A 27,661-nucleotide genomic window follows, 5' to 3' on the forward strand; every position below is an offset into this window, starting at 1 on the left:
AGCATGGTGGTGGGAGTGTCATGGTTTGGGGCTGTCGGCTGTGGGGAGCTACAGTTCATTGAGGTGACCAAGAATGTCAGCATGTACTGTAACATAGTAAAGCAGAGCATGATCCCCTCCTTTTGGAAACTGGGCTGCAGGTCAGTATTCCAACATGATAATGACCCCAAACACACCTCCAAGACAACCACTGCATTGCTAAAGAATCTGAGGGTAAAGGTTATGGACTGGTCAAGCATGTCTCCACACCTAAACCCTATTGAGCATCTCTGGAGGAGCACAAAGTTTCTAACACCCACCAGCTCCATGATGTCGTCATGAAGGAGTGGAAGAGGATTCTAGTGGTAACCTGTGATGCTTTAGTGAAATCCATGCCAAAGAAAGTTAAGGCAGTGTTTGAAAATAATGGCCACACAAATATTGACACTTTAGGCACAATTTGATCATTTTCACTTAGGTAGTGTTAGGAGTCGAGTTCCCGCCGCTGCACAGGGGGAATCTCGAACCATGTCTGCTGCGGTCTCTCATTCTGCATCAGCGACGGTGGAGCCTGCTCAGCTGAGACGTTGCTCCCAGTGTCTTGCTCAGTCTCACTCTGTGCAAAGGGTTACTGCTGCTTTTCCTGCTTCTGCCATTGAAGCCAGTGCTGGGCAGCGGCGAGCAGACGCTTTTGGGACTAAGTCCTGCTTTTCCCCTTCTGAGCATGCCCAGGGCAAGATCTCCCGTTGGAGATCGAGAGTCACATGCTCAGATACTACAGCAGATCCCATTGGTCCTCCAGGAAGGTCCTGAAGGTGCTCAACTTCTGTGGCAGCCTCCCATTGGTCCTTCTGGGAAGGTCCTGTACATGCTGCAGCTATAAAAGGTTTGCATGGCCGCACGGCCATGCGCTAGTATACAATTGTAATCGTGTGTGTGTTGATGAGTGCAAGTCGTTCTTTAAAAAACCCATCCCTTGTGTATGACTGTTCCCGTAAGGTGTATGGCTGCTATCTAGCGCCCGGCTGAACTCCACAGCGTTAACACACAAAACAGCGTCAACTGCTGTGACCACCAGTATGGTGCCACGCGCCATTAGAGCGCTTCTTTAGCCCAAGTCTGGGTGGTTAGTGGCGTCCGCCAGTATGGCACAGCTCGCACTCTCGTGCTATTTAATTATTAGTTTTGTTACGTGCGGTACTGCGGCCCTGTGACGCAACAGGGTTCGCTTCTTTCACACAGGGTGAAGCTAACCCATGTGTATCCTCATTGTACCGCCATATAGTCCGTCATTGCTTAGCAGCAGGTACCCTCTCTGCACGGTGAACCCCGGGCTGCGAATGCACCTTATTCCTTTTCTCTAATTATTTGGTGCGTTCCGCTAGCCCTAACAGGGGCTTACTTACTTTTGTTGCCAACAGTTTAGCCATTAATGGCTCTTTGTTGTGTTATTTAAAGTGTGTACACCAAATTTACACCATTACACAACCTGTTCACTGACTACTTTAAATTGTATCAAAGTGACATATCCTCAATTGTCCCATGAAAAGATATAATAAAATATTTACAAAAATGTGAGGGGTGTACTCACTTTGTGATATACTGTATATATATTTTGAGGTACAATCCTTCATTTGCCATTATGTCCCCATACAGGCTGCTGGTCACTTGGAATCAGATAACTGGATGGGGCACAGCAGAGATTACACCAGACGTCCTCCCAGTCCACGGCAATCAGACAGAGCTAGATCTGTGAGTCCTCTGCGAGGGATCCACACGCTAGAGTGCTATAGGTACAGAATGATGTGAACTCTCAATGCCCTGCTAAACAAAGAAAAGGTTTATAAGTAGGAAGATTATACAAGTGCACATTGCAAAATCTGTTAGTTAATCTCCTTATTTTCCTGTAGTGTATTTCTGAAAGGTGAAGAGTGATGGCCTAGCAAAGTTTAGCTGTAATAGTGACAGCCATTTGTAAGGACTCCAACAGACTCAGGGTCAGAACTAAAATATTTTAATATAATGTTTATTTATGAACACAGAATTAGACACGTTGGGCCGGTCGTCTCTGTCTACAAATAGTGAGATAGCTCTATACTTAAATTAAAATATCGGGCTTTTAAAGTGAATGTCAAGATGGCTAGACGTCTGTCCTACATATGCACAGAAAACCCAACACAAAGTTGAACTTTAATTTGATTTTAAAGAAAAATAATTCAGGAGAAATATGGGTTAAGTGTCTTCAGAGTGATTATCACTGTCTGATTTCACTGTTTAAGGGGGTGTCACTTTTCAAGAAACTTTAGACCATTTGCTCGGTTGTAAACAAAAAACCTTAGCTTTAGGCTGTGTGCACACGTTGCGATTTTTTCGCGTTTTTTCCCGATAAAAACGCTATAACCGCAACAAAAAAAGCGCATACAATAAGCATCCCATCATTTAGGCTGGTTTCACATTTGCGTTTCTTGCCGCTGCGTTTGTAACGCATAAAAACGCATGCGTCTTGTTTTCCAATATTTAACATTAAAAACGCATGCTTTTTTTTGTACACGTTTGGCCGCATTTGACGACGCATGCGTCTTTTTGTCGCTTGCGGCTTGGCGCGGAAATGCAACATGTAGTAATTTCTACAAAAAAACACACAAAATTTCAGCTCACCCTTCTTGAATGATCTCCATGAGTTTTAATCAATCTAAGCACGGAAAGGGCTTCTGCCAAAGCTCTCTCGGAACAGTGAAAGAAAAGAATCCAGCTCAGGAAAATGTAAAAAATCGAAAAAATTTTTATTCCAAATAATTTTTAAAACGAGAAGAAACACTGCATGTCAAAAATCAACAATATCCAAAAAATGGAAGGACAACCATGGTACAGCTGAACGCGTTTCGAACACAAAGTATTCTTAGTCCACAGCAAGGACGCGTTCAGCTGTACCATGGTTGTCCTTCCATTTTTTGGATATTGTTGATTTTTGACATGCAGTGTTTCTTCTCGTTTTAAAAATTATTTGGAATAAAGAATTTTCGATTTTTTACATTTTCCTGAGCTGGATTCTTTTCTTACTTTCAGTAATTTCTAGAGGCTATTTTTGCCGCAAAAAAACACATGCATTCGATTGTGTCAGAAAAACCTATTGCTGTCTATGTAAACGCATGTGTTTTTAACACATGCGTTTGGTTGCGTTTTTTAATGCATGCGTTTTCATAGAGAAAAACAAGTCTAGACACTGATAAGCCACCCCCCACCATCAAGGTGATAATGGTATCCAAACCCTAACCCAAACCCTAAAGGTACCGTCACACTAGCCGATATCGCTAGCGATCCGTGACGTTGCAGCGTCCTCGCTAGCGATATCGTCCAGTGTGACAGGCAGCAGCGATCAGGCCCCTGCTGTGCTGTCGCTGGTCGGGGAAGAAAGTCCAGAACTTTATTTGGTCGCTGGACTCCCCGCAGACATCGCTGAATCGGCGTGTATGACACCGATTCAGCGATGTCTTCACTGGTAACCAGGGTAAACATCGGGTAACTAAGCGCAGGGCCGCGCTTAGTAACCCGATGTTTACCCTGGTTACCATCCTAAAAGTAAAAAAAAACAAACACTACATACTTACCTACCGCTGTCTGTCCTCCAGCGCTGTGCTCTGCTCTCCTCCTGTACTGGCTGTGAGCGTCGGTCAGCCGTAAAGCAGAGCGGTGACGTCACCGCTCTGCTTTCCGGCCGCTGTGCTCACACAGCCAGTACAGGAGGAGTGCAGAGCACAGCGCTGGAGAACAGACAGCTGTAGGTAAGTATGTAGTGTTTGTTTTTTTTTAGTTTTAGGATGGTAACCAGGGTAAACATCGGGTTACTAAGCGCGACGGTACCTTAACCCTAAGCCAAAAGGGATCCAAACCCTAACCCCAAACGGATCCAAACCCTAACCCTAGCCCTAACCCTAACCCCAAAGGGATCCAAACCCTAACCCCAAAGGGATCCAAACCCTAACGCTAGCCCTAACCCTAATGGGAAAATGGAAATAAATACATTTTTTAAATTTTTCCCTAACTAAGGAGTTGATGAAGGGGGTTTGATTTCTATTTATAAGGGGTTTTCTAGTGGATTTTTATGATTATGATTATTATGATTATTATTATTATTATGATTATTATGGCAGCTGTCACACACTGAAAGACGCTTTTTATTCCCAAAAATATTTTTGGCGTTACCACATTTTGAGAGCTACAATTTTTCCATATTTTGGTCCACAGAGGCATGTGAGGTCTTGTTTTTTTGCGGGACATTTTTATAACCGCATGTCTAAAAAACGCAGCGTTTGTACGCGTTTGCATGCGTTTTTTTCACCACTTGCGGTTGCGTTTAAAACGCTGCAGATTTAAACGCAAATGTGAAACCAGCCTTAGAATGAATACCGCATGTTTTGTGCACATGATGCGTTTTTTTCCACGAAAAAACCTCATTGCGGTAAAAACCGCAGCATGTTCATTAATTTTGTGGTTTTTTTTGCAGATTTCTCACTGCAAAATGCATTGGGAAATGTCCAGAAAAAAACGCGGCAAAAACGCGGCAAAACCGTGGCAAAACTGCATGCAGATTTCTTGCGGATTTCTTGCAGAAAATGTCCGTTTTTTCTCAGGAATTTTCTGCGAGAAATCCTGAACGTGTGCACATAGCCTTACTCACCCTTCCAGAGTCCAGCTTTGTGTTTTCGTCACTACCCTGGTCTCTGTTATTTGGCTGCTGCAGTGAGTTCATGTTGACTGTGATACAGCAAATTACTGAGCTCAGCGTTTTTTGTTGATATAGACAGCACAACCTGCTGAGCTCAGTGATTGGCTGCCATGTTGTCAATTTGACGTCACCACTGCAGCCAAACAAGCAGTGGTAGAGACACAGGGATGGATCTGGAAAGGTAAGTAAAGCTCAGTTTGTGTTTTTTACAAGAAACGGAACATATGGCCAAAAGTTTCTTGAATGGAGACAACCATTTAACTCTTTCTGCTATCAGCTCTGTTACATAAAGGCTATAGTAACCAAATGGTCTAAAATTTTTCATGAAACTCAATTGAAAAAAAAAATGCTTTACAGTCAACAATACATACCGTGGGGGGAATAAGTATTTGATCCGTTGCTGTTTTTTTTAAGTTTGCCCACTGACAAAGACTTGAACAGTCTTTAATTTTAAGGGTAGGTTAAAATTAGCAGAGAAACACCCCCAAATCATAATGTTTCCACCTACATGCTTGACAGTGGGGATGGTGTTCTTTGGGTCATCGGCAGCATTTCTCTTCCTCCAAACACGGCGAGATGAGTTAATGCCAAAGAGCTCAATTTTTGTCTCATCTGACCATAGCACCTTCTCCCAGTCACTCACAGAATCATCCAGGTGTTCATTGGCAAACTTCAGATGGGTCTGCACATGTGCCTTCTTGAGCAGGGGGACCTTGCGGGCACTACAGGATTTAAAACCTTTACAACGTAATATGTTACCAATGGTTTTCTGGGTGACTGTGGCCCCAGCTGCCTTGAGATCATTAACAAGTTCCCCCCGTGTAGTTTTAGGCTGATCTCTCACCTTCCTTATGATCAAGGATACCCCACAAGGTGAGATTTTGCATGGTGCCCCAGATCGATGTAGACTGACAGCCATTTTCTATTTCTTCCATTTTCTTACTATTGCACCAACAGTTGTCTTCTTCTCACCCAGTGTCTTACTTATGGTTTTGTAGCCCATTCCAGCTTTGTGCAGGTCTATGATCTTGTCCCTGACATCCTTATAAAGCTCTTTTGTCTTGCCCATGTTGTAGAGGTTAGAGTCTGACTGATTAATTGAGTCTGTGGACAGGAGTCTTTTTATAAAGGTGACTATGTAAGGCAGCTGTCTTTAATGCAGGTAACAAGTTGATTTGGAGCGTCTAACTGGTCTGTAGGAGCCAGAACTCTTAATGGTTGGTAGGGGATCAAATACTTATTTCTCACTGCAAAATGCAAATACATTTATAACATTTATATATTGTAATTTTGTGGATTTTATTTTTTATATTCTATCTCTCATTGTTATAATTAACCTACCCTTAAAATTATAAACTGCTCATGTCTTTGTCAGTGGGCAAACTTACAAAATCAGCAATGATTCAAATTATTATTATTATTTATTATAGCACCATTTATTCAATGGCACTTTACATGTGAGGAGGGGTATACATAATAAAAACAAGTACAATAATCTTAGACAATACAAGTCACGACTGGTACAGTAGGAGAGAAGACCCTGCCCGCAAGGGCTCACAATCTACAAGGGATGGGTGAGGATACCATAGGTGAGGGTAGAGCTGGTCATGCAGCGGTTTGGTCGATCGGTGGCTACTGCAAGTTGTAGGCTTGTCGGAAGAGGTAGGTCTTCATGTTCTTTTTGAAGGTTACGATGGTAGGTGAGAGTCTGATATGTTCTGGTAGAGAGTTCCAGAGTAGAGCTGATGCGCGAGAGAAATCTTGTATGCGATTGTGGGAAGAGGAGATAAAAGGGGAGTAGAGAAGGAGATCTTACGAGGATCAGAGGTTGCGTGCAGGTAAGTACCGGGAGACAAAGTCACATATGTATGGAGGAGACAGGTTGTGGATGGCTTTGTATGTCATGGTAGGTATGGTTAGGGTTTTGTACCGGAGTCTCTGGGCAATGGGGAGCCAGTGAAGGGATTGACAGAGGGGAGAGGCCAGGGAATAGCGGGGGGACAGGTGAATTAGTCAGGCAGCAGAGTTTAGAATAGATTAGAGGGGTGCAAGAGTGTTCGAGGGGAGGCCACAGAGCTGGAGGTTGCAGTAGTTGAGGCGGGAGATGATGAGGGCATGGACTAGGGTTTTTGCAGATTCTTGGTTTAGGAATGTATGGATCCGTAAAATATTTTTGAGTTGAAGGTGGCAGAAAGTGGAAAGGGCTTGGATATGTGGCTTGAAGGAGAGATCAGTGTCAAGGATTACCCCGAGGCAGCGAGCTTGTGGGACTGGGGAGAGTGGGCAGCCGTTTAGTGTAATGGATAGGTTCGTTGGGGGGGTTGCGTGAGATGGAGGAAAGATGATGAATTCTGTTTTGTCCATGTTAAGTTTTAGAAATCTAGGGGAGAAGAAGGATGAAATAGCGGACAGATATTGAGGGATTCTGGTTAGTAGGCTGGTGATATCTGGTCTAGAGATGTAGATCTGTATGTCATCAGCATGGAGGTGATACTGAAAACCGTGAGATTCTATGAGCTGTCCCAGGCTAAAGGTGTAAAGAGAGAAGAGCAGGGGCCCTAGGACTGAACTTTGCGGGACTCCGACAGATAAGGGGCCAGGTGAAGAGGTGGTGTCTGAGCAGGAGACACTGAATGTCCAGTCTGTTAGGTATGATGCGATCCAGGATTGGGCCAAGTCTGTGATGCCAAGGGATGAGAGGGTCTGTAATTATAGGGAATGGTCCACTGTGTCAAAGGCAGAGGACAGGTCCAGGAGGAGGAGGAGGACAGAGTAGTGTCGCTTGAGTTGGTCATAGGTGACGTTAGTTAGGGCAGTTTCAGTGGAGTGGTGTGACCAGAAGCCAGATTGTAAGCGTTCGAAGAGGGAGCTGGAAGAGAGAAGGGAGGACAGTTCAAGATGGACGTGTTGTTCCAGTAGTTTTGAGGCATAGGGGAGAAGTGATATAGGGCGATAGCTAGATACAGAGGATTTCCCCCACTGTATATTTTAATAAAAACAAATATCCATTAATATACTTTAACTACGGTAACGAGTTTGTATTTACCATAAATATCTAATCAAGAAAGAATAGAGTATCATTTTATAATAATACATTTTTATATAGTTTATTCCACAATTTAAAAACTGCTAAAAAACATTTATCTTTATCTGTATTTCTAGTAAACTTCCCATTAGCTCGGAGTATACTAGGAACGCGTCCAGCCCAACACTGTCAAGAAGAAGTTCCCTATCTCGTCTTTCTAGCTGGCCACCAGAGGAGTGTGGCATGGAGCCGCGATTGAGCCGCAAAGGCTGGAGTGGATCAGAAACTGACCTCAGAGCATCTTTGTCAGAAAGTGCCCAGAAACGTTCAGATCTTGTTCAACTCCTAAGAGAGGCTCAAGCAAAACTGGAGGAGCAATCAGAGGACCTCAGAAAGCGAGACAAAGACCTAGAGATGAGCAGAGCCAAAACTGAGCTACTGGCAGTAAAGCAAAAAGTAAGCAGGTTTTCACAAGCAGATTGAAAAAATATTTCTATTAGCAATTAGTGGCCTTCAATGTGCTTATCTGATCCATGAATAACCTAACAGAAACAGTTTAAGGAAATATTAAATGTAAAAAAAATCAGAAACTTGGGCTGAAAGTTGGCAGATGAGGTTTAATAATGATAAATGTAAGGTTATACACATGGGAAGAAGGAATCAATATCACCATTACACACTGAACGGGAAATCACTGGGTAAATCTGACAGGGAGAAGGACTTGGGGATCCTAGTTAATGATAAACTTACCTGGAGCAGCCAGTGCCAGGCAGCAGCTGCCAAGGCAAACAGGATCATGGGGTGCATTAAGAGAGGTCTGGATACACATGATGAGAGCATTATACTGCCTCTGCACAAATCCCTAGTTAGACCGCACATGGAGTACTGTGTCCAGTTTTGGGCACCGGTGCTCAGGAAGGATATAATGGAACTAGAGAGAGTACAAACGAGGGCAACAAAATTAATAAAGGGGATGGGAGAACTACAATACCCAGATAGATTAGCGAAATTAGGATTATTTAGTCTAGAAAAAAAACGACTGAGGGGCGATCTAATAACCATGTATAAGTATATAGGGACAATACAAATATCTCGCTGAGGATCTGTTTATACCAAGGAAGGTGACGGGCACAAGAGGGCATTCTTTGCGTCTGGAGGAGAGAAGGTTTTTCCACCAACATAGAAGAGGTTTCTTTACTGTTAGGGCGGTAAGAATCTGGAATTGCTTGCCTGAGGTGGTGGTGATGGCGAACTCAGTCGAGGGGTTCAAGAGAGGCCTGGATGTCTTCCTGGAGCAGAACAATATTGTATCATACAATTATTAGGTTCTGTAGAAGGACGTAGATCTGGGGATTTATTATGATGGAATATAGGCTGAACTGGATGGACAAATGTCTTTTTTCGGCCTTACTAACTATGTTACTATGTTACTATGTAGATGATCCTGTAAGTTATAACTCTCCTGTAAGCACATGAATGTGTAGCTGTTAATGTTTTTTAGCATTAGCCCAATGACTGTGATCCAATTTTCATCTTTATATTTGCCAGAATGTATGTATCTTTATTATCAACTTCCCAGCCAAGAATAATGCACAAACTCCTCCAATTAATATTTATTTTTCTCACTTACAGTACAGATCAAAAGTTTGGACACACCTTCTCATTTAAAGATTTTTCTGTATTTTCAAGACTATGAAAATTGTACATTCACACTGAAGGCATCAAAACTATGAATTAACACATGTGGAATTATATATTTAACAAAAAAGTGTGAAACAACTGAAATTATGTCTTATATTCTAGGTTCTTCAAAGTAGCCACCTTTTGCTTTGATGACTGCTTGGCATTCTCTTGATATACTGTATATTTTTTCATTTAAGTTTCATATAATGAATGCTGACTATCAGTTCATATGAAAATAATCCAGATATAACTGTGGCCGTTTCATCCCATTTAATGTAATATTTAGATCTCATGTATATGACTATATTATGGTTCTGGTTTGTATGGAGCCATGAAGGAGCTTCCATAAAGCTGGATGGTGCCTCTGTTGTACATCTGTATGCATCAGATTTGAGACTTTTTACCATTGAAATTGCAACACCAAAAAGGAAAAATCATGGAGTTGTGAAATCACAGGATGAATTAGAAATGTTAATGATGTGAAAATGTTATTATCATTTTTCATCATTTACATAACATCTTGAGTTATTCAGTATCAACTTCAAGCACCAATCGCAGAAACACACAAACACCTTGGCATCAGGGCCGACCTTAGCCTTAGGGGTAGGCAGACTAGGCATCTGCCTAGAGCCCCCGGCTCCCTAGGGGCCCTGAGCCAGTGGTGTGCCGCTAATAGTGGCATACCACGTGGCCACTAAGGGGCCCGGTGACAGTGCCACACCACCTCCCCGCATTCAACAGTATCAGCCTCATAAATGCTGATACAGTAGAAAGTAATGATGGGGGAAAGAGCTTCAGATGACACTCCTTCCCACATCATTCCCCTCTGCCTCTGACGCAGAGGGTTCTTGATGACGTCACTTCATCTCGTACCATGGTGTGCACTGGGCAGTGGAGTTGCTGAGAAGCACTGCAGAGAGCAGCGGGGAAATGAGGAGGAGAGGTAAGTATTATAATATATATATATATATGTATATATATATATATATATATACATATATATATAATATCAGTGACAGCTATAATACTGCAGGACTGTGGGGCTGCATTATATTCTACGGGGGCTGCATTATTCTCTATCGAGGACTATGATGTAAATTATAGTATATGGGGGACTGCATTCTACTCTATCAGACTATGGGGAGTGCATTATACTATTTGTACTATATGGGACCTGCATTATACTGCATCAAGGACTATGGGGAATGCATTATACTATATGAAGAACTATGGGGTGCATTATACTATGGGGAGTGCATTGAACTACATGGAGGACTATGGGGTGCATTGTGCAATATGGAGGACTAGGAGGAGTGTATTATACTATATGAAGGACAGTGGAATGTATTATACTATAAGGAGGACTGAAGAGTGTATTATACTATATGGAGGCTGACTATGGGGAGTGTATTATACTATATGGAGGACTATGGGGAGTATATTATATTATATGGACTCATACTATATGGAAAACTATGGGGTGCATTATACTATGTGGAGGACTATTGGGTGTATTATACTAAACAAACAAAATTCTTCCTATTCATGGAATGATTGGATTGTTTATGCCAGATCAAAAATAATTGTTCTCAGCTGCACATCACCCTGTGAAAACTGCAGATATGCTGCTGATAACATAATACTGTATGAGGATAGATTGATTTACTAGTAATTGTTCTATCCCATCATTGTTCCTCAGCTGCTGTAAAGAGGCCGGGAAACAAGCGTGAAAAAACTTCAATTTTATCGATCACTCTCTTTTAGCAGCCTGAAATCAGCGCATGTAAATGCAACCGAAATGTTTGTGTGATGATACAATATGTTAGCATTTGGGGCCCACATTATTTTTTTGTCCAGGGCCCCACTTTCTCTAAAACCGACCCTGTTCGGCACGTTACCAGTGAAGTTATTAATGGTTGTTTGAGGAATAATCTCAAGATGCTTCACTGTTGACATGACACCACACCAGACTCATGGTAGTGCTCACCTTTTATTCTATGGGCAATCAGTCTTCGAGATATCTCAAAGAGTCCAAAGGGAGCGTCATAAGAGAAAATGGGCAATGATAGCTGGAGATTAGTCTGGAGGCCATTTTGGGCAACGCAATGAAGAGTACTTCACTAGGAAATGTTTAAGTGTCCCAGGAGCTGTTTTTCAATTCAACACCAGGTGGCATGTTGTGGTTATTTTGATCAACCTGCATAAATCTCATATGGAGTTGCCCGCATTGGATCTTGATGTTTTGCTTGCCCAAGTCATTCAGAGTGGCAGAACATTCCTCAGACAATTAATAACTTCATTGGTAACATGCCAAGGCATGTAATTGCGTGTATTTTTGTGTGCGGCACTCATGCTCAAGATGTTTTGTTTTTTTTACATAATTATATACTTTGAAAAAAAGACACAGATCCATCAAGTTGAACCTTTTTCCACCAGTTATACATTTGCTATCACTAGATTATTCATAACACACAATGTCAATTATGAGAAAACATCCAGCGCTTTTTTAAATGCTGTTATAGTGCCATTACTACCTCTTGTGGTCGGGCATTGTACAGTTGGACTGCTCTAACTGTAAAAAAACCTTTGCTAATTTAATGCAAAATCGCCTTTCGTCCACATGTAATGAGTACCCCCCTGGTCCTTTGTAAGGTTTTTGTAAAGAGTAAAGGCCCCTTCACATTTAGCGACGCTGCAGCGATACCGACAACGATTCGGATCGCTGCAGCGTCGCTGTTTGGTCGCTGGAGAGCTGTCACACAGACCGCTCTCCAGCGACCAACGATGCCGGTAACCAGGGTAAACATCGGGTAACTAAGCGCAGGGCCGCGCTTAGTAACCCGATGTTTACCCTGGTTACCATGCTAAAAGTAAAAAAAAACAAACACTAGATACTTACCTACAGCCGTCTGTCCTCCAGCGCTGCGCTCTGCTTCTCTGCTCTCCTCCTGTACTGGCTGTGAGCCGGAAAGCAGAGCGGTGACGTCACCGCTCTGCTTTCCGGCTCACAGCCAGTGCAGGAGGAGAGCAGAGCACAGCGCTGGAGGACAGACAGCGGTAGGTAAGTATCTAGTGTTTGTTTTTTTTACTTTTAGCATGGTAACCAGGGTAAACATCGGGTTACTAAGCGCGGCCCTGCGCTTAGTTACCCGATGTTTACCCTGGTTACCAGTGAAGACATCGCTGGATCGGTGTCACACACGCCGATCCAGCGATGTCTCCAGGGAGTCCAGCGACAAAATAAAGTTCTGGACTTTATTCAGCGACCAACGATCTCCCAGCAGGGGCCTGATCGTTGGTCGCTGTCACACATAACGATTTCATTAACGATATCGTTGCTACGTCACAAATAGCAACGATATCGTTAACAATATCGTTATGTGTGAAGGTACCTTAAGTCATGTGCCAGCCCTTTGTACTGACATGTATTTATACATATAAATGAAATTCACCTCTATGTTTTGAACATTTTGTTTCCATTTTTACATCATGTGCATATCACTAACATGTTTAGTGTGATTTCCATAATTCCACAACTTTTCTTTTTGGTGTTTCAATTTCATTGTTGAGGAGTGTACGAGGGGCGATCCAAAAGTAATGATAATCAATACTAAACACAATGAATATAGTCAAAAAATAAATTTATTTTTCTACATAGTCTCTTAACAAGTCTATACATTTAGTCCATCTCTTTTCTAAACTTAGAATTCCCTTCGAAAAAAATTCTTGATCTTGACCCTCAAAAAAATCCCCAACAGCGGTTATCACGTCGCTATTGTCGTCAAATTTCTTGCCCCGGAGGTGTTCCTTGAGCCCAGGAAAGAGAAAGAAGTCACTGGGGGCTAGATCTGGTGAATATGGGGGGTGTTCCACCAGTTCAAAGCCCGTTCTTGAATGGTAGCCATGGCAACAGCAGCTTTGTGAGCCGGCGCGTTATCTTGGTGAAACAACACTCCAGCCCGCAGTTTGCCGCGCCTTTTCTCCTTGATAGCCTCCCACAATCTTCTTATTTGTTCTGCGTAGTAGGAGCCCGTAATAGTGGCTCCCTTCTCCAAATTGTCCACCATAATAATTCCTTCAGCATCCCAAAAAACGGACGCCATAACCTTCCCTGCTGAGCTTGACACTTTGAATTTCTTCGGCGTCGGCTCGTTTCCATGTCATCGATTGTTGTTTAGTTTCAGGATCAAAGTGGTGGATCCAGGTCTCGTCCATGGTCAAAAAACGTGACAAAAAATTTTCCTTGTCTGCTTGGAACTTTTCGAGGTTTGCTATTGAAATGTCAACTCGTTTCTTCTTTTGTTCGTCGGTTAACATTTTTGGCACCCAACGCGCGGAGACCTTTCTCATATGCAATTCTTTTGCAAGGATTCTTTGAATACTGCCATATGAGATCCCTGTGACCTCAGCTACATGCCTGATAGTCACTCTTCGATCTGCCAATACTACTTCTTCAACTTTTTTCACGTTTTCTTCATTGAAGGACGTGGATGGGCGTCCTTCACGATGTTCATTTTCCGTCGATGTTCTTCCCAGCTTAAATTCCTTGGCCCAGCGTGCAACTGTGGAATATGGAGGAGAAGAGTCCCCCAATATTTCCACCAAGTCGCTGTGTATGTCTTTGGTAGTCATTTTTTTCAAGCAGAGGTATTTGATGACAGCTCTGAGGTCGTTTTTTTCCATTTTGATGTTCACTCCTCGGCAGTTCATATTCAAATGAATGTAGCTCCCGGGAATCGTGGTCTATTTAAGTAATTTTTTTTTCCTGGACTAGTGGGTACCTAAGATAGAAGAAAACATTTTATTTTAATTTCTGTGTGCAATAGAAATAACCGATTATCATTACTTTTGGATCGCCCCTCGTATATGAAGTTTTCTTCTGTTGGATTCTGAATCATGCACACTTCATTCTGTAAGTATGGAGGCAAACAGAGGTTGTCCTTCTCTGTACATTAGCCCTGAATTTATTATTGTTCAGATTTGTATTCATAGCTTATTTCGAAGAAACGCTTGAGAACATTTATGAATGCTGCCTTTTGTTAAACCTTTATATGTACTTAGAGGATTGTTTGTTATACCTGACTTATATTATACTTTATATGTAGCACATTGTTTGTATACCTGACTTATGGTATGAGGAAAAAGCTGCATAGTGATTAGAAGGTGATTATAGTATTGTCAATACTTTCATGTGTTTTCATTCATTCTTTAGCAACTAGAGTGCTCAATATCGGAGTTAGAGAAAGAAAAAGGCTGGCTGGAAGTGTCCCGTTTCGAGGACAAGAAACAGAGGGGAGAACTACAAGACAGGCGAGTATTTGGTTATTTAACAATGTACGGAATTATGGAAAATGAATGGATGACTACATTGTTTTATTATCAAATTTATGTTTAATTAAGCTTTATAGTTTTTTATTTAAAGAAAGACCAAACAAAGACAAACATTCAACATAAAATTAAAATATGATTATATCCATACATGACAAACTTAAATTAGTCCTTTAACAGTTGTAGTGATTTCACTCTTTGGTATTTGCCAGGTCCACACAGGCATGAAACAGGAAATTTATTAGACTTCATAAACTTTAACCATGAAGTAAGCAAACTGCCATTCCTTCAGCATAAACCAAAAACAACCAGAAAATAAATAGTCCATATGATAGCACAGGCTCACTTATTTAGATAAATGTCCAACTCTTAAGGTACCGTCACATTAAGCGACGCTGCAGCGATCTAGACAACGATCCCGATCGCTGCAGCGTCGCTGTGTGGTCGCTGGAGAGCTGTCACACAGACAGCTCTCCAGCGACCAACGATACCGGTCCCCTGGTAACCAGGGTAAACATAGGGTTACTAAGCGCAGGGCCGCGCTTAGTAACCCGATGTTTACCCTGGTTACCAGCGTAAACGTAAAAAAAACAAACACTACATACTTACATTCCGGTGTCTGTCCTCCGGCGCTGTGCTTCTCTGCACTGTCAGCGCCGGCCAGCCGTAAAGCAGAGCGGTGACGTCAACGCTGTGCTTTACGGCTGGCCGGCGCTCACAGCCAGTGCAGGAAAGCACAGCGCCAGGGGACAGACACCGGAATGTAAGTATGTAGTGTTTTTTTTTTTTACGTTTATGCTGGTAACCAGGGTAAACATCGGGTTACTAAGCGCGGCCCTGCGCTTAGTAACCCGATGTTTACCCTGGTTACCAGTGAAGACATCGCTGAATCGGCATCACACACGCCGATTCAGCGATGTCTGCGGGAGGTCCAGCGACAAAATAAAGTGCTGGACTTTCTGCTCCGACCAACGATGGCACAGCAGGATCCAGATCGCTGCTGCCTGTCAAACTGAACGATATCGCTAGCCAGGACGCTGCAACATCACGGATCGCTAGCGATATCGTTCAGTGTGAAGGTACCTTTAGTCTCTGACAGAGACAAAACAACACCAGAGGTCTTTCTACCTCCACTCACAGCCACTAATAAGGCAATTAAGCTGCCTTTTAAATGAGCTGCCCAGTCTTGATTGAAGATATGGAAGCAGTCAGTTCAATCAAGCTCTTCTAGCTGCTCCTAAAACCAGAACCCAGAAATCCAGGCCATTAAAAACCTCTCAGCACTGTCCATGCCAGAGCCTGCTCTCTGGGTTTCACATAATTCAGGTTAACCAAATAAGTGACACATATCTTCCATGGAGTACCTGTCCAGCTGCATCCTTACACAGTATTAAAAAATACTTAAGCAGAATAGCATATAAAATACTCAAGTAGGCTTGTTAACAAAATAACCCCTAACTGAGCAGAAACTCCCAAAATCCTTCTCAAAACTCCAAGTTTTGAGTTTTTGAAGAGGATTTGTAGAGTTTCTGCTCAGTTTTTGCTCCAAAAACTTGCTGTCCTCATTTGCAGTGTTCCCTCACACTGCCACCTCTCAATAATGTCCTCATTTATGCTGTCAAATCTCCATACTGTCCCATCCATTCTTCCACCTATCCATACTGACGCGCCCACAGTGCAGTGGGATACTCGGTACTGGGTCCGGTCGCAAAGGGGATGTCATGGTGGCTGCGACCCAGTCCGTGGTCCTGGGCATCAACGTTAAAGGGGATTAAATGTTCAAAGTTTGTCGTGACACCACCTGTGGAGATTGGTCAATAGTGGGACCGACGCTGCATTAGGTGTCCCCTGGGGGATGTTGCGGCAGCCCAGATGTTACACTTCCCACAGGTGAAGCGGGGTCCTTTGGTGTGTGGCATAGATGGTAAGGCCGGTGAATAAATGGAGGAGACAGGTTGTAAGTCTTTACCTGGTTTACTTGTGGGTGACAGGCCACAGTCCAGGGCACTGGCAATAGGTGAATTAGAAGTCCGGGTAGTCCAGAGACAAGTGGAATCCCCTTTGCAGGTCAGGTAGGAGCCTTCCACTATGCGCTTACTGTCTCTGAGGTCACTGCTGCTACTAAGTGTCCTAAGCAAAGTCCTTATTCGTTCTCCTGTCCAGGGACAGGTACCTGTATGGCAGGCAGCTTGAGCCGTGCCTACTGGGGTCCTTTCACGGTGACTCCAGGCTCCAAGGTGCTGCTGTGCCACAGGTAAATATGGGCAAGTTCCATGTAATTCAATGCCCTCCAGTTCCGCTCTGTGTCTTATAGTCCACAAAAGTCTCGGGCTCCCGGTACCCGGCTACTGCGCTCTAACTCCCTAGAGGCCATCCTAGTCCCCTCCTGGAGTTCTGTATCTCCACTGTGCTCCGTCCCTGTCTGTTCTCGCACACAGACTGTCTGCACTAACTGAACTTGCTCCTCCTCCAAACCAGGATCTTTATCCAGGGAAGCTGCCTTGAAACAGGGTTTTGAGCTCCCCCTCCTGGCCTGGATTTGGAAGTTGTTGTGTGTGTGATAACCTACCAAAGGGAATCTCTCTTATCTCCAGACATAGCACTACCCTCCCCAAGAGGAAGGCAGCACTACTGTGGTACCCGAACTCCTGGGGTGCGACAATACTGTCCTCCGTCATGCTCTCATCTCTAGATACTGTCCCCTCTCCATCTCCCACCTCTACATATTTTTCACCCATGCTCCCACCTCTCTATACTGTCCCCCATGTTCCCACCTCTCTATAGTGTCCCCCACACTCCCACCCTTCCATACTGCCTTCCCATTTTCCCACCTCTCTATATTATCCTCCCATGTTCCCACCTCTCCTTACTGTCTCACTACGCTCCCAACTTTTCATGCTGTCTCCTCATGCTGTTGCCTCTCTCCATACTGTCATTCCATACTCCCACCTCTCTGTCACGACACAACTGACGAGTGACCTGGGACCAGGTGCTCCTTCCCTGACCTTACCACTGTGGGCGTCTGCAGCGCCCCAAAGATCTGGTCGTTGCAGTATGACACTCTGCCACTAAGGGGAGTGATGGTACGTCTGATGGCACTGAAGGAATTCTACTGACCAGGTATCACCAGCACACATTACACTTCACACTCCGGCCACTAGGGGGATCAAAAGGCTTTATTTATTGGGCCACTCCTCACACTGGTAAAACTAGGGGTTGGATAGAAAGTTAGTCAGAAGCTCACTGGGTTGGATTCAGGCAACATCCCGTGGCAGGGGGTGTTGCAGGGAGAAGACACAGGGGGGTCCCTGTCAGGTGTGGGAACCTGGCAGGTGCCTAGCGAACAGAACAGAACGTTACGGAACCACGCCTGCACACCCCGCGGCGGTATCCTAAGAAAGAGACACGAAGCGAAGGATATTGTGGAACAGTGAGAAACGAGATCAAGCACAAAGGAGAACCAGTAGGACTCGTGCCGTGAGACCGAGGCAACATCCTACTGAGGCACGTAGCCGGTGGCCGGAACACCGAGGAAGTAACTGACTCTAGGCCTTACTTCGAACTCCGCAGGACAGTTAATTATAAATTGGCTGTCTACCTTAAATTTCCTACGAAGACATAGGGGACAACGCGTGGAGAGGGGCGTCTCTAGGGTCCCGGAAGAGCTCCAAGCCTTCCCGTCATACGGGTGGTTCCTAGCCATAACATACTGGGGGACGAGAAACTAGTAACATCTGGAACGAAATAGAAAGAAAGAGAAAGAACTAGAATGAACGAACGAACTAGAACAGAAGTTGTGAGGACTATACCGAATGCTCAGCAGGGTAGCACTACAACACACAGGCGTTAGTGGTAGGCACTGATTTCCACCTGCAAAGGGAACTCTGGAAGTGCCCATCGGACCGGCCGGTCTCAGATAGCCCTGTAAAGCGTGCTCTGGATTGCGGATCCTGAAGTCTTCAGTAAAGAGGTAAAGAGACTGCAACCTTGTGTCCTCGTTATTGACTGCACCTCACACCATCACTATCATCCTTACTGGGAAGCCCTGGGGACATACTTCACCTGTGGGAAGGTATACCATCCAGCTGCCATTCCATCACCCCAGCGGACCCCACAGCAGCGTCGGTCACCCTGACCGAACACCACAGGTGGCGTCACGAATCCCTGATAGACTGTACCACCTTTATTGGACGCCCCTTAGCAGGGTCGCGGACCGGGTCTAGCCACCGTGACAGCCTCAGAACCGAACCAGAGAGGCCCGGTACCGAGAACTCGTGGCCCTGTGTCTGGGGGCGCTCCACGTCCTATTCCCTGGGATACTTCTGAAGGTGATGATCCTGGGGCCGCCACCCTTGTCTTATCACCTGAGTTAGCCCTCCGTCTGTTCTCTTCCCCCTCCCATGGAAGAGGGGTGTCATTGTGAACCGGAGTACACCAACCCGACAAACAAGGCTGCACAACAAGGGTTAACAGAAAACTCCAGATATACAAAATATTCACTTACATATAACAGAGGAATGCACTGGGGAGTGGAGGATTGGGAATAAACAAAATTATAGAAGTGAAGTGAATTACCACACTTAAAAAAAATGCAACAGTCACAGATAACTCCTCCAACACTCCTTCTTATATGAACACTTCTTCCTCCTGAAGCCATGCAGCAAATGCTAGCTCTGACATGGATTTGCATCAGAGCCCAGATTATAAAGAGGAAGGGAGTGGCTAACTGAGTTTTCCAACATGGCTGATTAACCCCTGTTCTGCCAAAAGGAATAAACACCATTAAATTGATGGAGAAGTGCTTCTTCTCAGTACCGGAGTAGGAGCAATCAGACGCTGCAGTCTTCTGGGTCCACACTGTCATGGTAACCCTGTGACGGTACCCCCTTTCTATGAGGGACCTCCAGAACCTCAGGATCAGATTTATCGGGGTGTGTCACGTGAAATAACCAGACTAGTCTGGCTGCATGAACATGAGATGCTGGTACCCACATCCTCTCCTCAGGACAGTACCCCCTCCAATGTACCAGATACTGAAGCGACCAATGGACAAAACAAGAATCCAAGATTTTCTGAAACTCCAAGTTTCCACTGACAATGACTAAGGGTGGATTAAGGGTAGCCAGGGCCCCAGGCTGTTCAGACACTGTGGGCCCCCCCGGTCATGTGACGGGGGTCATGTGATGGGGGTCATGTGACGGGGGTCATGTTATACCTGAACCAGATTATTCCAGAAAAATGGCCGGGCCCTACTCTACTGTAACCTATTAAATATTTGTTAAAATATGCAATACAATTTAGGTATATTTTGACCAATATCACATATAAGGAACAAATACCACCGAACCATGACCAGACCACAAATTGCAACCACAGTGATCGAATAATATCACATACAAGGAACAAATACCACCGCACCATGTCAAGACCACATATTACCACGTCTTGGTGAACAAATAGCACATACAAGGGACAAATACCACAACACCATTTCCAGACCACATATTACCACCACATAGTGACTGAATACTACAATACTGATCAGTGATAAAAAAAAAAAACACAATACTATCACCATAAGTGCCAGTATTCACAGGAGATCTGTACTTAGTATGCAGTCTGTGTAGAGGTAATACAGAGATCACTGGTGACATTATACACAGGAGCTCTGTATATAATGTATAGGTAATACAGTGATCACTGGTGACATTGTACACAGGACCTCTGTATATACTGTAGTATACAGTGTATAGTGTCAGTGTATAGGTAACACTGACTCACCAGTGAGGTCTCTAGGTGAAGTCCTTCATCTTTCATCCAGCACAGACCACCATCATTTCTTCCAGCCAGGACTCGTTTCTGCAGGAAATAACACAGTTATCTCAAGCTCCGCTTGCAGAACACATTACTTAATTTTTCACAACTTCTACATTACACCACATGAAGAAAAAAAGGCGATATAGTGTCACTCTACACAGTAGCAGGACCGCCCCCCCATTTAAAACAGTATACTCAAAAAATAAAATAAATACATCACTGCAGTAATAATATCCCTTAATTAGCCCCTACGGTAATAATATTCCCCACCCTGGCCCCGTTTATCTCATTCCTGGCGTCAGCCATATGTTCTCGCATCCTGCCCTCATGAGTATCCATTCTACCCCATATCATCTCCCCATCCTGCCCCATCAGTCTCCATCGTATCCCTCCTGCCCCATGATCCAATCCTGCCCCATGTCTTTCATTCTGCCCCGTGTCTCCAATCATGCCCCGCCGTATCTACATTCTGCCCATGCCTCCAGTCCTGCCCCCAGTGTGTCCAGCAATCTGCCCCAGTGTGTCCAGCTTATTACCCCCAGTGTGTCCAGCAATCTGCCCCAGTATGTCCACCATATTGCCCCAGTGTCCAGCAATCTGCCCCAGTGTGTCCATCATTGCCCCCAGACAGTGTGTCCAGCAATCTGCCCCAGTGTCTGACTCCAGCATATTGCCCCCAGTGTGTCCAGCAATCTGCCCCAGTGTGTTCAGCATTGCCCCCAGACAGTGTGTCCAGCAATCTGCCCCAGTATGTCCAATTGTCCAGCATTGCTCACAGTGTGTCCAGCAATCTGCCCCAGTGTCCAGCATTGCCCAATTGTCTCTAGCATTGCCCCAGTGTCTCTAGCATTGTCCCCAGACAGTGTGTTCAACAATCTGCCCCAGTATGTCCAATTGTCCAGCATTGCCCACAGTGTGTCCAGAAATCTGCCCCAGTGTCCAGCATTGCCCCAGTGTCTCCAGCATTGCCCCAGTGTCTCCAGCATTGCCACCAGACAGTGTGTTCAACAATCTGCCCCAGTATGTCCAATTGTCCAGCATTGCCCACAGTGTATCATGCAATCTGCCCCAGTGTGTCCATCATTGCCCCAGTGTCTCCAGCATTGCCCCAGTGTCTCTAGCATTGCCCCCAGACAGTGTGTTGACCAATCTGCCTCAGTGTGTCCAGCATATTACCACCAGTATGTCCAGCAATCTGCCCAGTATGTCCAGCATTGCCCCCAGTGTGTCCAGCATATTACCACCAGTGTGTCCAGCAATCGTCTGCCCCAGTGTGTCATCCAGCATTGCCCCTAGTGTGTCCAGCAATCTGCCCCAGTATGTCCAGCATTGCCCCCAGTGTCTCCTGTCCAGAAATATGCCCCAGTATGTCCAATTGTCCAGCATTGCCCAGTGTGTCCAGCAATCTGCCCCAGTGTGTTCAGCATTGCCCCAGTGTCTCCAGCATTGCCCCAGTGTCTCCAGCATTGCCCCAGTGTGTCCAGCAATCATCTGCCCCAGTGTGTCCTCCAGCATTGCCCCCAGTGTGTCCAGCAATCTGCCCCAGTGTCTCCAGCATTGCCCCAGTGTCTCCAGCATTGCCCCAGTGTCTCCAGCAATCATCTGCCCCAGTGTGTCCTCCAGCATTGCCCCCAGTGTGTCCAGCAATCTGCCCCAGTATGTCCAATTGTCCAGCATTGCCCACAGTGTATCCTGCAATCTGCCCCAGTGTCTCCAGCATTGCCCCAGTGTCTCCAGCATTGCCCCCAGACAGTGTGTCGAGCAATCTGCCTCAGTGTGTCCAGCATATTACCACCAGTGTGTCCAGCAATCTGCTCCAGTATGTCCAGCATTGCCCCCAGTGTGTCCAGCATATTACCACCAGTGTGTCCAGCAATCTGCCCCAGTATGTCCAATTGTCCAGCATTGCCCACAGTGTGTCCAGCAATCTGCCCCAGTATGTCCAGCATTGCCCCAGTGTCTCCAGCATTGCCCCAGTGTGTCCAGCAATCATCTGCCCCAGTGTGTCCTCCAGCATTGCCCCCAGTGTGTCCAGCAATCTGCCCCAGTATGTCCAGCATTGCCCCCAGTGTCTCCTGTCCAGCAATATGCCCCAGTATGTCCAGTTGTCCAGCATTGCCCACAGTGTGTCCAGCAATCTGCCCCAGTGTGTCCAGCATTGCCCCAGTGTCTCCAGCATTGCCCCAGTGTCTCCAGCATTGCCCCAGTGTGTCAAGCAATCATCTGCCCCAGTGTGTCCTCCAGCATTGCCCCCAGTGTGTCCAGCAATCTGCCCCAGTGTCTCCAGCATTGCCCCAGTGTCTCCAGCATTACCCCAGTGTCTCCAGCAATCATCTGCCCCAGTGTGTCCTCCAGCATTGCCCCCAGTGTGTCCAGCAATCTGCCCCAGTGTCTCCAGGATTGCCCCAGTGTCTCCAGCATTGCCCCAGTCAGTGTGTCCAGCAATCATCTGCCCCAGTGTGTCCTCCAGCATTGCCCCCAGTGTCTCCACCGTTAAGTTATCAAAAAACATAAAACAAAAAAACAAAAAAAAACGAGTTCTCCTCACCTGACCAGCGCTCCAGGCGGCGAGCTCCCTACAGCAGTGCGCACTCGCCAGCAACTGACAATGACGTTAGACGCCGGCGACGTGTGTGCTGCGCCTGCGGCCGACTTCAGCTGCCAGCCTCCAATTGGCTGGCGGCTGTTGTTAACTATTGACATGCGAGAGTGTGTTGTGAATTCTGTTGTCGGGTTCCCTCCTGTGGTCATGAATGGTACTTCGGCTGGTTCTGTCCATGGACTTTCTCTGGTGGCTGTGGGTGTTTCTGAGTTTCCTTCCTCAGGTGACAAGGTTAATTCGTTAGCTGGCTGCTCTATTTAACTCCACTTAGATCTTTGCTCCATGCCACCTGTCAATGTTCCAGTATTGGTCTAGTTCACTCCTGGATCGTTCTTGTGACCTGTCTTCCCAGCAGAAGCTAAGTGACTGCTTGTTTTTCTCTGGTTTGCTATTTTTCTGTCCAGCTTGCTATTTTTGATTGTTTTCTTGCTTGCTGGAAGCTCTGGGGTGCGGAGGGTCTTTTGCGCCCTCTGCGTGGTCTTTTTGTAGGTTTTTGTGCTGACCGCAAAGCTACCTTTCCTATCCTCAGTCTGTTCAGTAAGTTGGGCCTCACTTTGCTTAATCTATTTCATCTCTGTGTTTGTATTTTCTTCTTTACTCACAGTCATTATATGTGGGGGGCTGCCTTTTCCTTTGGGGAATTTCTCTGAGGCAAGGTAGGCTTTATTTTTCTATCTTTAGGGCTAGCTAGTTTCTTAGGCTGTGCCGAGTTGCATAGGGAGCGTTAGGAGCAATCCACGGCTATTTCTAGTGTGGTTGATAGGATTAGGGATTGCGGTCAGCAGAGTTCCCACATCCCAGAGCTCATCCTATATTATCAGTAACTATCAGGTCATTCCGTGTGCTCTTAACCACCAGGTCCATTATTGTCCTGACCACCAGGTCATAACAGTACAGGTGGTCCAAAGTACTAATGCATCTCAATAGAGGGATAAGAGAAGTTCTGGGACCATTTTTTTTTCTTTGCAGTGTGTTTTGTCTCTCTTTTCCCCTTTACATCTGGGTGGTTCAGAACACAGGTGTAGACATGGACATTCAAGGTCTGTCCTCTTTGATGGATAATCTCACTAAGTGTACAAAACATTCAAGATTTTGTGGTTCAGAATCCGATGTCAGAGCCTAGGATTCCAATTCCTGATTTGTATTTTGGTGATAGATCTAAGTTCTTGAATTTCAAAAATAATTGTAAATTGTTTCTTGCCTTGAAACCTCGCTCCTCAGGTGACCCTGTTCAACAAGTAAAGATCATTATTTCTTTGTTACGTGGTGACCCTCAAGACTGGGCATTTTCCCTTGCGCCAGAAGATCCAGCATTGCGTGATGTTGATGCGTTTTTCCTGGCGCTTGGATTGCTTTATGACGAACCTAATTCAGTGGATCAGGCAGAGAAAATCTTGCTGGCTCTGTGTCAGGGTCAGGATGAAGCGGAGATATATTGTCAGAAGTTTAGAAAGTGGTCTGTGCTCACTCAGTGGAATGAATGTGCCCTGGCAGCAATCTTCAGAAAGGGTCTCTCTGAAGCCCTTAAGGATGTCATGGTGGGATTTCCCATGCCTGCTGGTCTGAATGAGTCTATGTCTTTGGCCATTCAGATCGATCGACACTTGCGTGAGCGTAAAGCTGTGCACCATTTGGCGGTACTATCTGAGCATGGGCCTAAGCCTATGCAATGTGATAGGACTTTGACCAGAGCTGAACGGCAAAAACACAGACGTCGGAATGGGCTATGTTTTTACTGTGGTGATTCCACTCATGCTATCTCCGATTGTCCTAAGCGCACTAAGCGGTTCGCTAGGTCTGACACCATTGGTACGGTACAGTCTAAATTTCTATTGTCCGTTACTCTGATTTGTTCTTTGTCATCCTATTCTGTTATGGCATTTGTGGATTCAGGCGCTGCCCTGAATTTGATGGACTTGGAGTATGCTAGGCGCTGTGGTTTTTTCTTGGAGCCCTTGCAGTATCCTATTCCATTGAGAGGAATTGATGCTACGCCTTTGGCCAAGAATAAGCCTCAGTACTGGACCCAATTGACCATGTGAATGGCTCCTGCACATCAGGAGGATATCCGCTTTCTGGTGTTGCATAATCTGCATGATGTGGTCGTTTTGGGGTTGCCATGGCTACAGGTTCATAATCCAGTATTGGACTGGAAATTTATGTCTGTGTCCAGCTGGGGTTGCCAGGGGGTACATGGTGATGTTCCATTTTTGTCTATTTCGTCTTCCACTCCTTCTGAAGTTCCAGAGTTTTTGTCGGATTATCGGGATGTATTTCATGAGCCCAAAGCCAGTGCCCTACCTAATCATAGGGATTGCGATTGTGCAATTAATTTGATTCCTGGTAGTAAGTTTCCTAAGGGCCGATTGTTCAATTTATCTGTGCCAGAACACGCCGCTATGCGGAGTTATATAAAGGAATCCTTGGAGAAAGGCCATATTCGCCCGTCGTCATCACCGTTAGGAGCAGGGTTCTTTTTTGTGGCCAAGAAGGATGGTTCTTTGAGACCTTGTATTGATTACCGCCTTCTCAATAAAATTACAGTCAAATTTCAGTATCTTTTGCCGTTGCTGTCTGATTTGTTTGCTCGTATTAAAGGGGCTAGTTGGTTCACCAAGATAGATCTTCGAGGGGCGTATAATCTTGTGCATATTAAACAAGGCGATGAATGGAAAACAGCATTTAATACGCCCGAGGGCCATTTTGAGTACCTGGTTATGCCATTCGGGCTTTCCAATGCTCCATCAGTATTTCAGTCCTTTATGCATGACATCTTCCGAGAGTACCTGGATAAATTCCTGATTGTGTATTTGGATGATATTTTGGTCTTTTCGGATGATTGGGAGTCTCATGTGAAGCAGGTCAGAATGGTGTTCCAGGTCCTTCGTGCGAATTCCTTGTTTGTGAAGGGGTCAAAGTGTCTCTTTGGAGTTCAGAAGGTTTCATTTTTGGGGTTCATTTTTTCCCCTTCTACTATCGAGATGGACCCTGTTAAAGTCCAAGCCATTTACGATTGGACTCAGCCGACATCTGTGAAGAGCCTGCAAAAGTTCCTGGGCTTTGCTAATTTTTATCGGCGCTTCATCGCAAATTTTTCTAGTGTTGCTAAACCGTTGACTGATTTGACCAAGAAGGGTGCTGATGTGGTCAATTGGTCTTCTGCAGCTGTAGAGGCTTTTCAGGAGTTGAAGCGTCGTTTTTCTTCTGCCCCTGTGTTGTGCCAGCCAGATGTTTCGCTCCCGTTTCAGGTCGAGGTTGATGCTTCTGAGATTGGAGCTGGGGCTGTTTTGTCGCAAAAAAGAAGTTCTGATGGCTCGGTGATGAAGCCATGTGCTTTCTTTTCTAGAAAGTTTTCGCCTGCTGAGCGCAATTATGATGTTGGTAATCGAGAGTTGTTGGCCATGAAGTGGGCATTCGAGGAGTGGCGTCATTGGCTTGAAGGAGCCAAGCATCGCGTGGTGGTCTTGACATATCAAAAGAATTTGACTTATCTTGAGTCTGCCAAACGGTTGAATCCGAGACAGGCTCAATGGTCGTTATTTTTCTCCCGTTTTGATTTTGTGGTTTCGTACCTTCCGGGCTCTAAGAATGTGAAGGCTGATGCCCTGTCAAGGAGTTTTGTGCCTGACTCTCCGGGTGTTCCTGAGCCGGCGGGTATTCTCAAAGAGGGGGTAATTTTGTCTGCCATCTCCCCTGATTTGCGGCGGGTGCTGCAAAAATTTCAGGCTGATAGACCTGACCGTTGCCCAGCAGAGAAACTGTTTGTCCCTGATAGATGGACTAGTAGAGTTGTCTCTGAGATTCATTGTTCAGTGTTGGCTGGGCATCCTGGAATCTTTGGTACCAGAGATTTGGTGGCTAGATCCTTTTGGTGGCCTTCTTTGTCACGGAATGTGCGTTCTTTTGTGCAGTCCTGTGGGACTTGTGCTCGGGCTAAGCCCTGCTGTTCTCGTGCCAGTGGGTTGCTTTTGCCCTTGCCGGTCCCGAAGAGGCTCTGGACGCATATTTCTATGGATTTTATTTCTGATCTCCCTGTCTCTCAAAAGATGTCGGTCATTTGGGTGGTTTGTGATCGCTTTTCTAAGATGGTCCATTTGGTACCTTTGTCTAAATTACCTTCCTCCTCTGATTTGGTGCCATTATTATTTTTCCAGCATGTGGTTCGTTTACATGGTATCCCGGAGAACATCGTTTCTGACAGAGGTTCCCAGTTTGTTTCGAGGTTTTGGCGATCTTTTTGTGCTAGGATGGGCATTGATTTGTCTTTTTCCTCGGCTTTCCATCCTCAGACAAATGGCCAAACCGAACGAACTAATCAGACTTTGGAAACATATCTGAGATGCTTTGTTTCTGCTGATCAGGATGATTGGGTGTCCTTTTTGCCGTTGGCTGAGTTCGCCCTTAATAATCGGGCCAGCTCGGCTACTTTGGTTTCGCCGTTTTTCTGCAATTCTGGATTCCATCCGCGTTTCTCTTCAGGGCAGGTTGAGTCTTCGGACTG

General features: G+C 45.3%; 1 protein-coding gene across 1 annotated transcript in view; it reads left to right on the top strand.

The window, feature by feature from the left end:
* The window catches only part of LOC138676431 (putative leucine-rich repeat-containing protein DDB_G0290503), a 176,563-nt gene that overhangs the window by 34,865 nt on the left and 114,037 nt on the right, over window positions 1-27,661 (top strand). Inside the window, exons 3-5 of the mRNA XM_069765720.1 lie at window positions 1,636-1,772; window positions 7,868-8,186; window positions 14,626-14,723. Coding sequence (XP_069621821.1) covers window positions 1,636-1,772; window positions 7,868-8,186; window positions 14,626-14,723 — 554 coding nt within the window. The remainder of the gene's footprint in view (window positions 1-1,635; window positions 1,773-7,867; window positions 8,187-14,625; window positions 14,724-27,661) is intronic.

This window comes from Ranitomeya imitator, chromosome 4 (assembly GCF_032444005.1).
Source record: "Ranitomeya imitator isolate aRanImi1 chromosome 4, aRanImi1.pri, whole genome shotgun sequence".
NCBI lineage: Eukaryota > Metazoa > Chordata > Amphibia > Anura > Dendrobatidae > Ranitomeya > Ranitomeya imitator.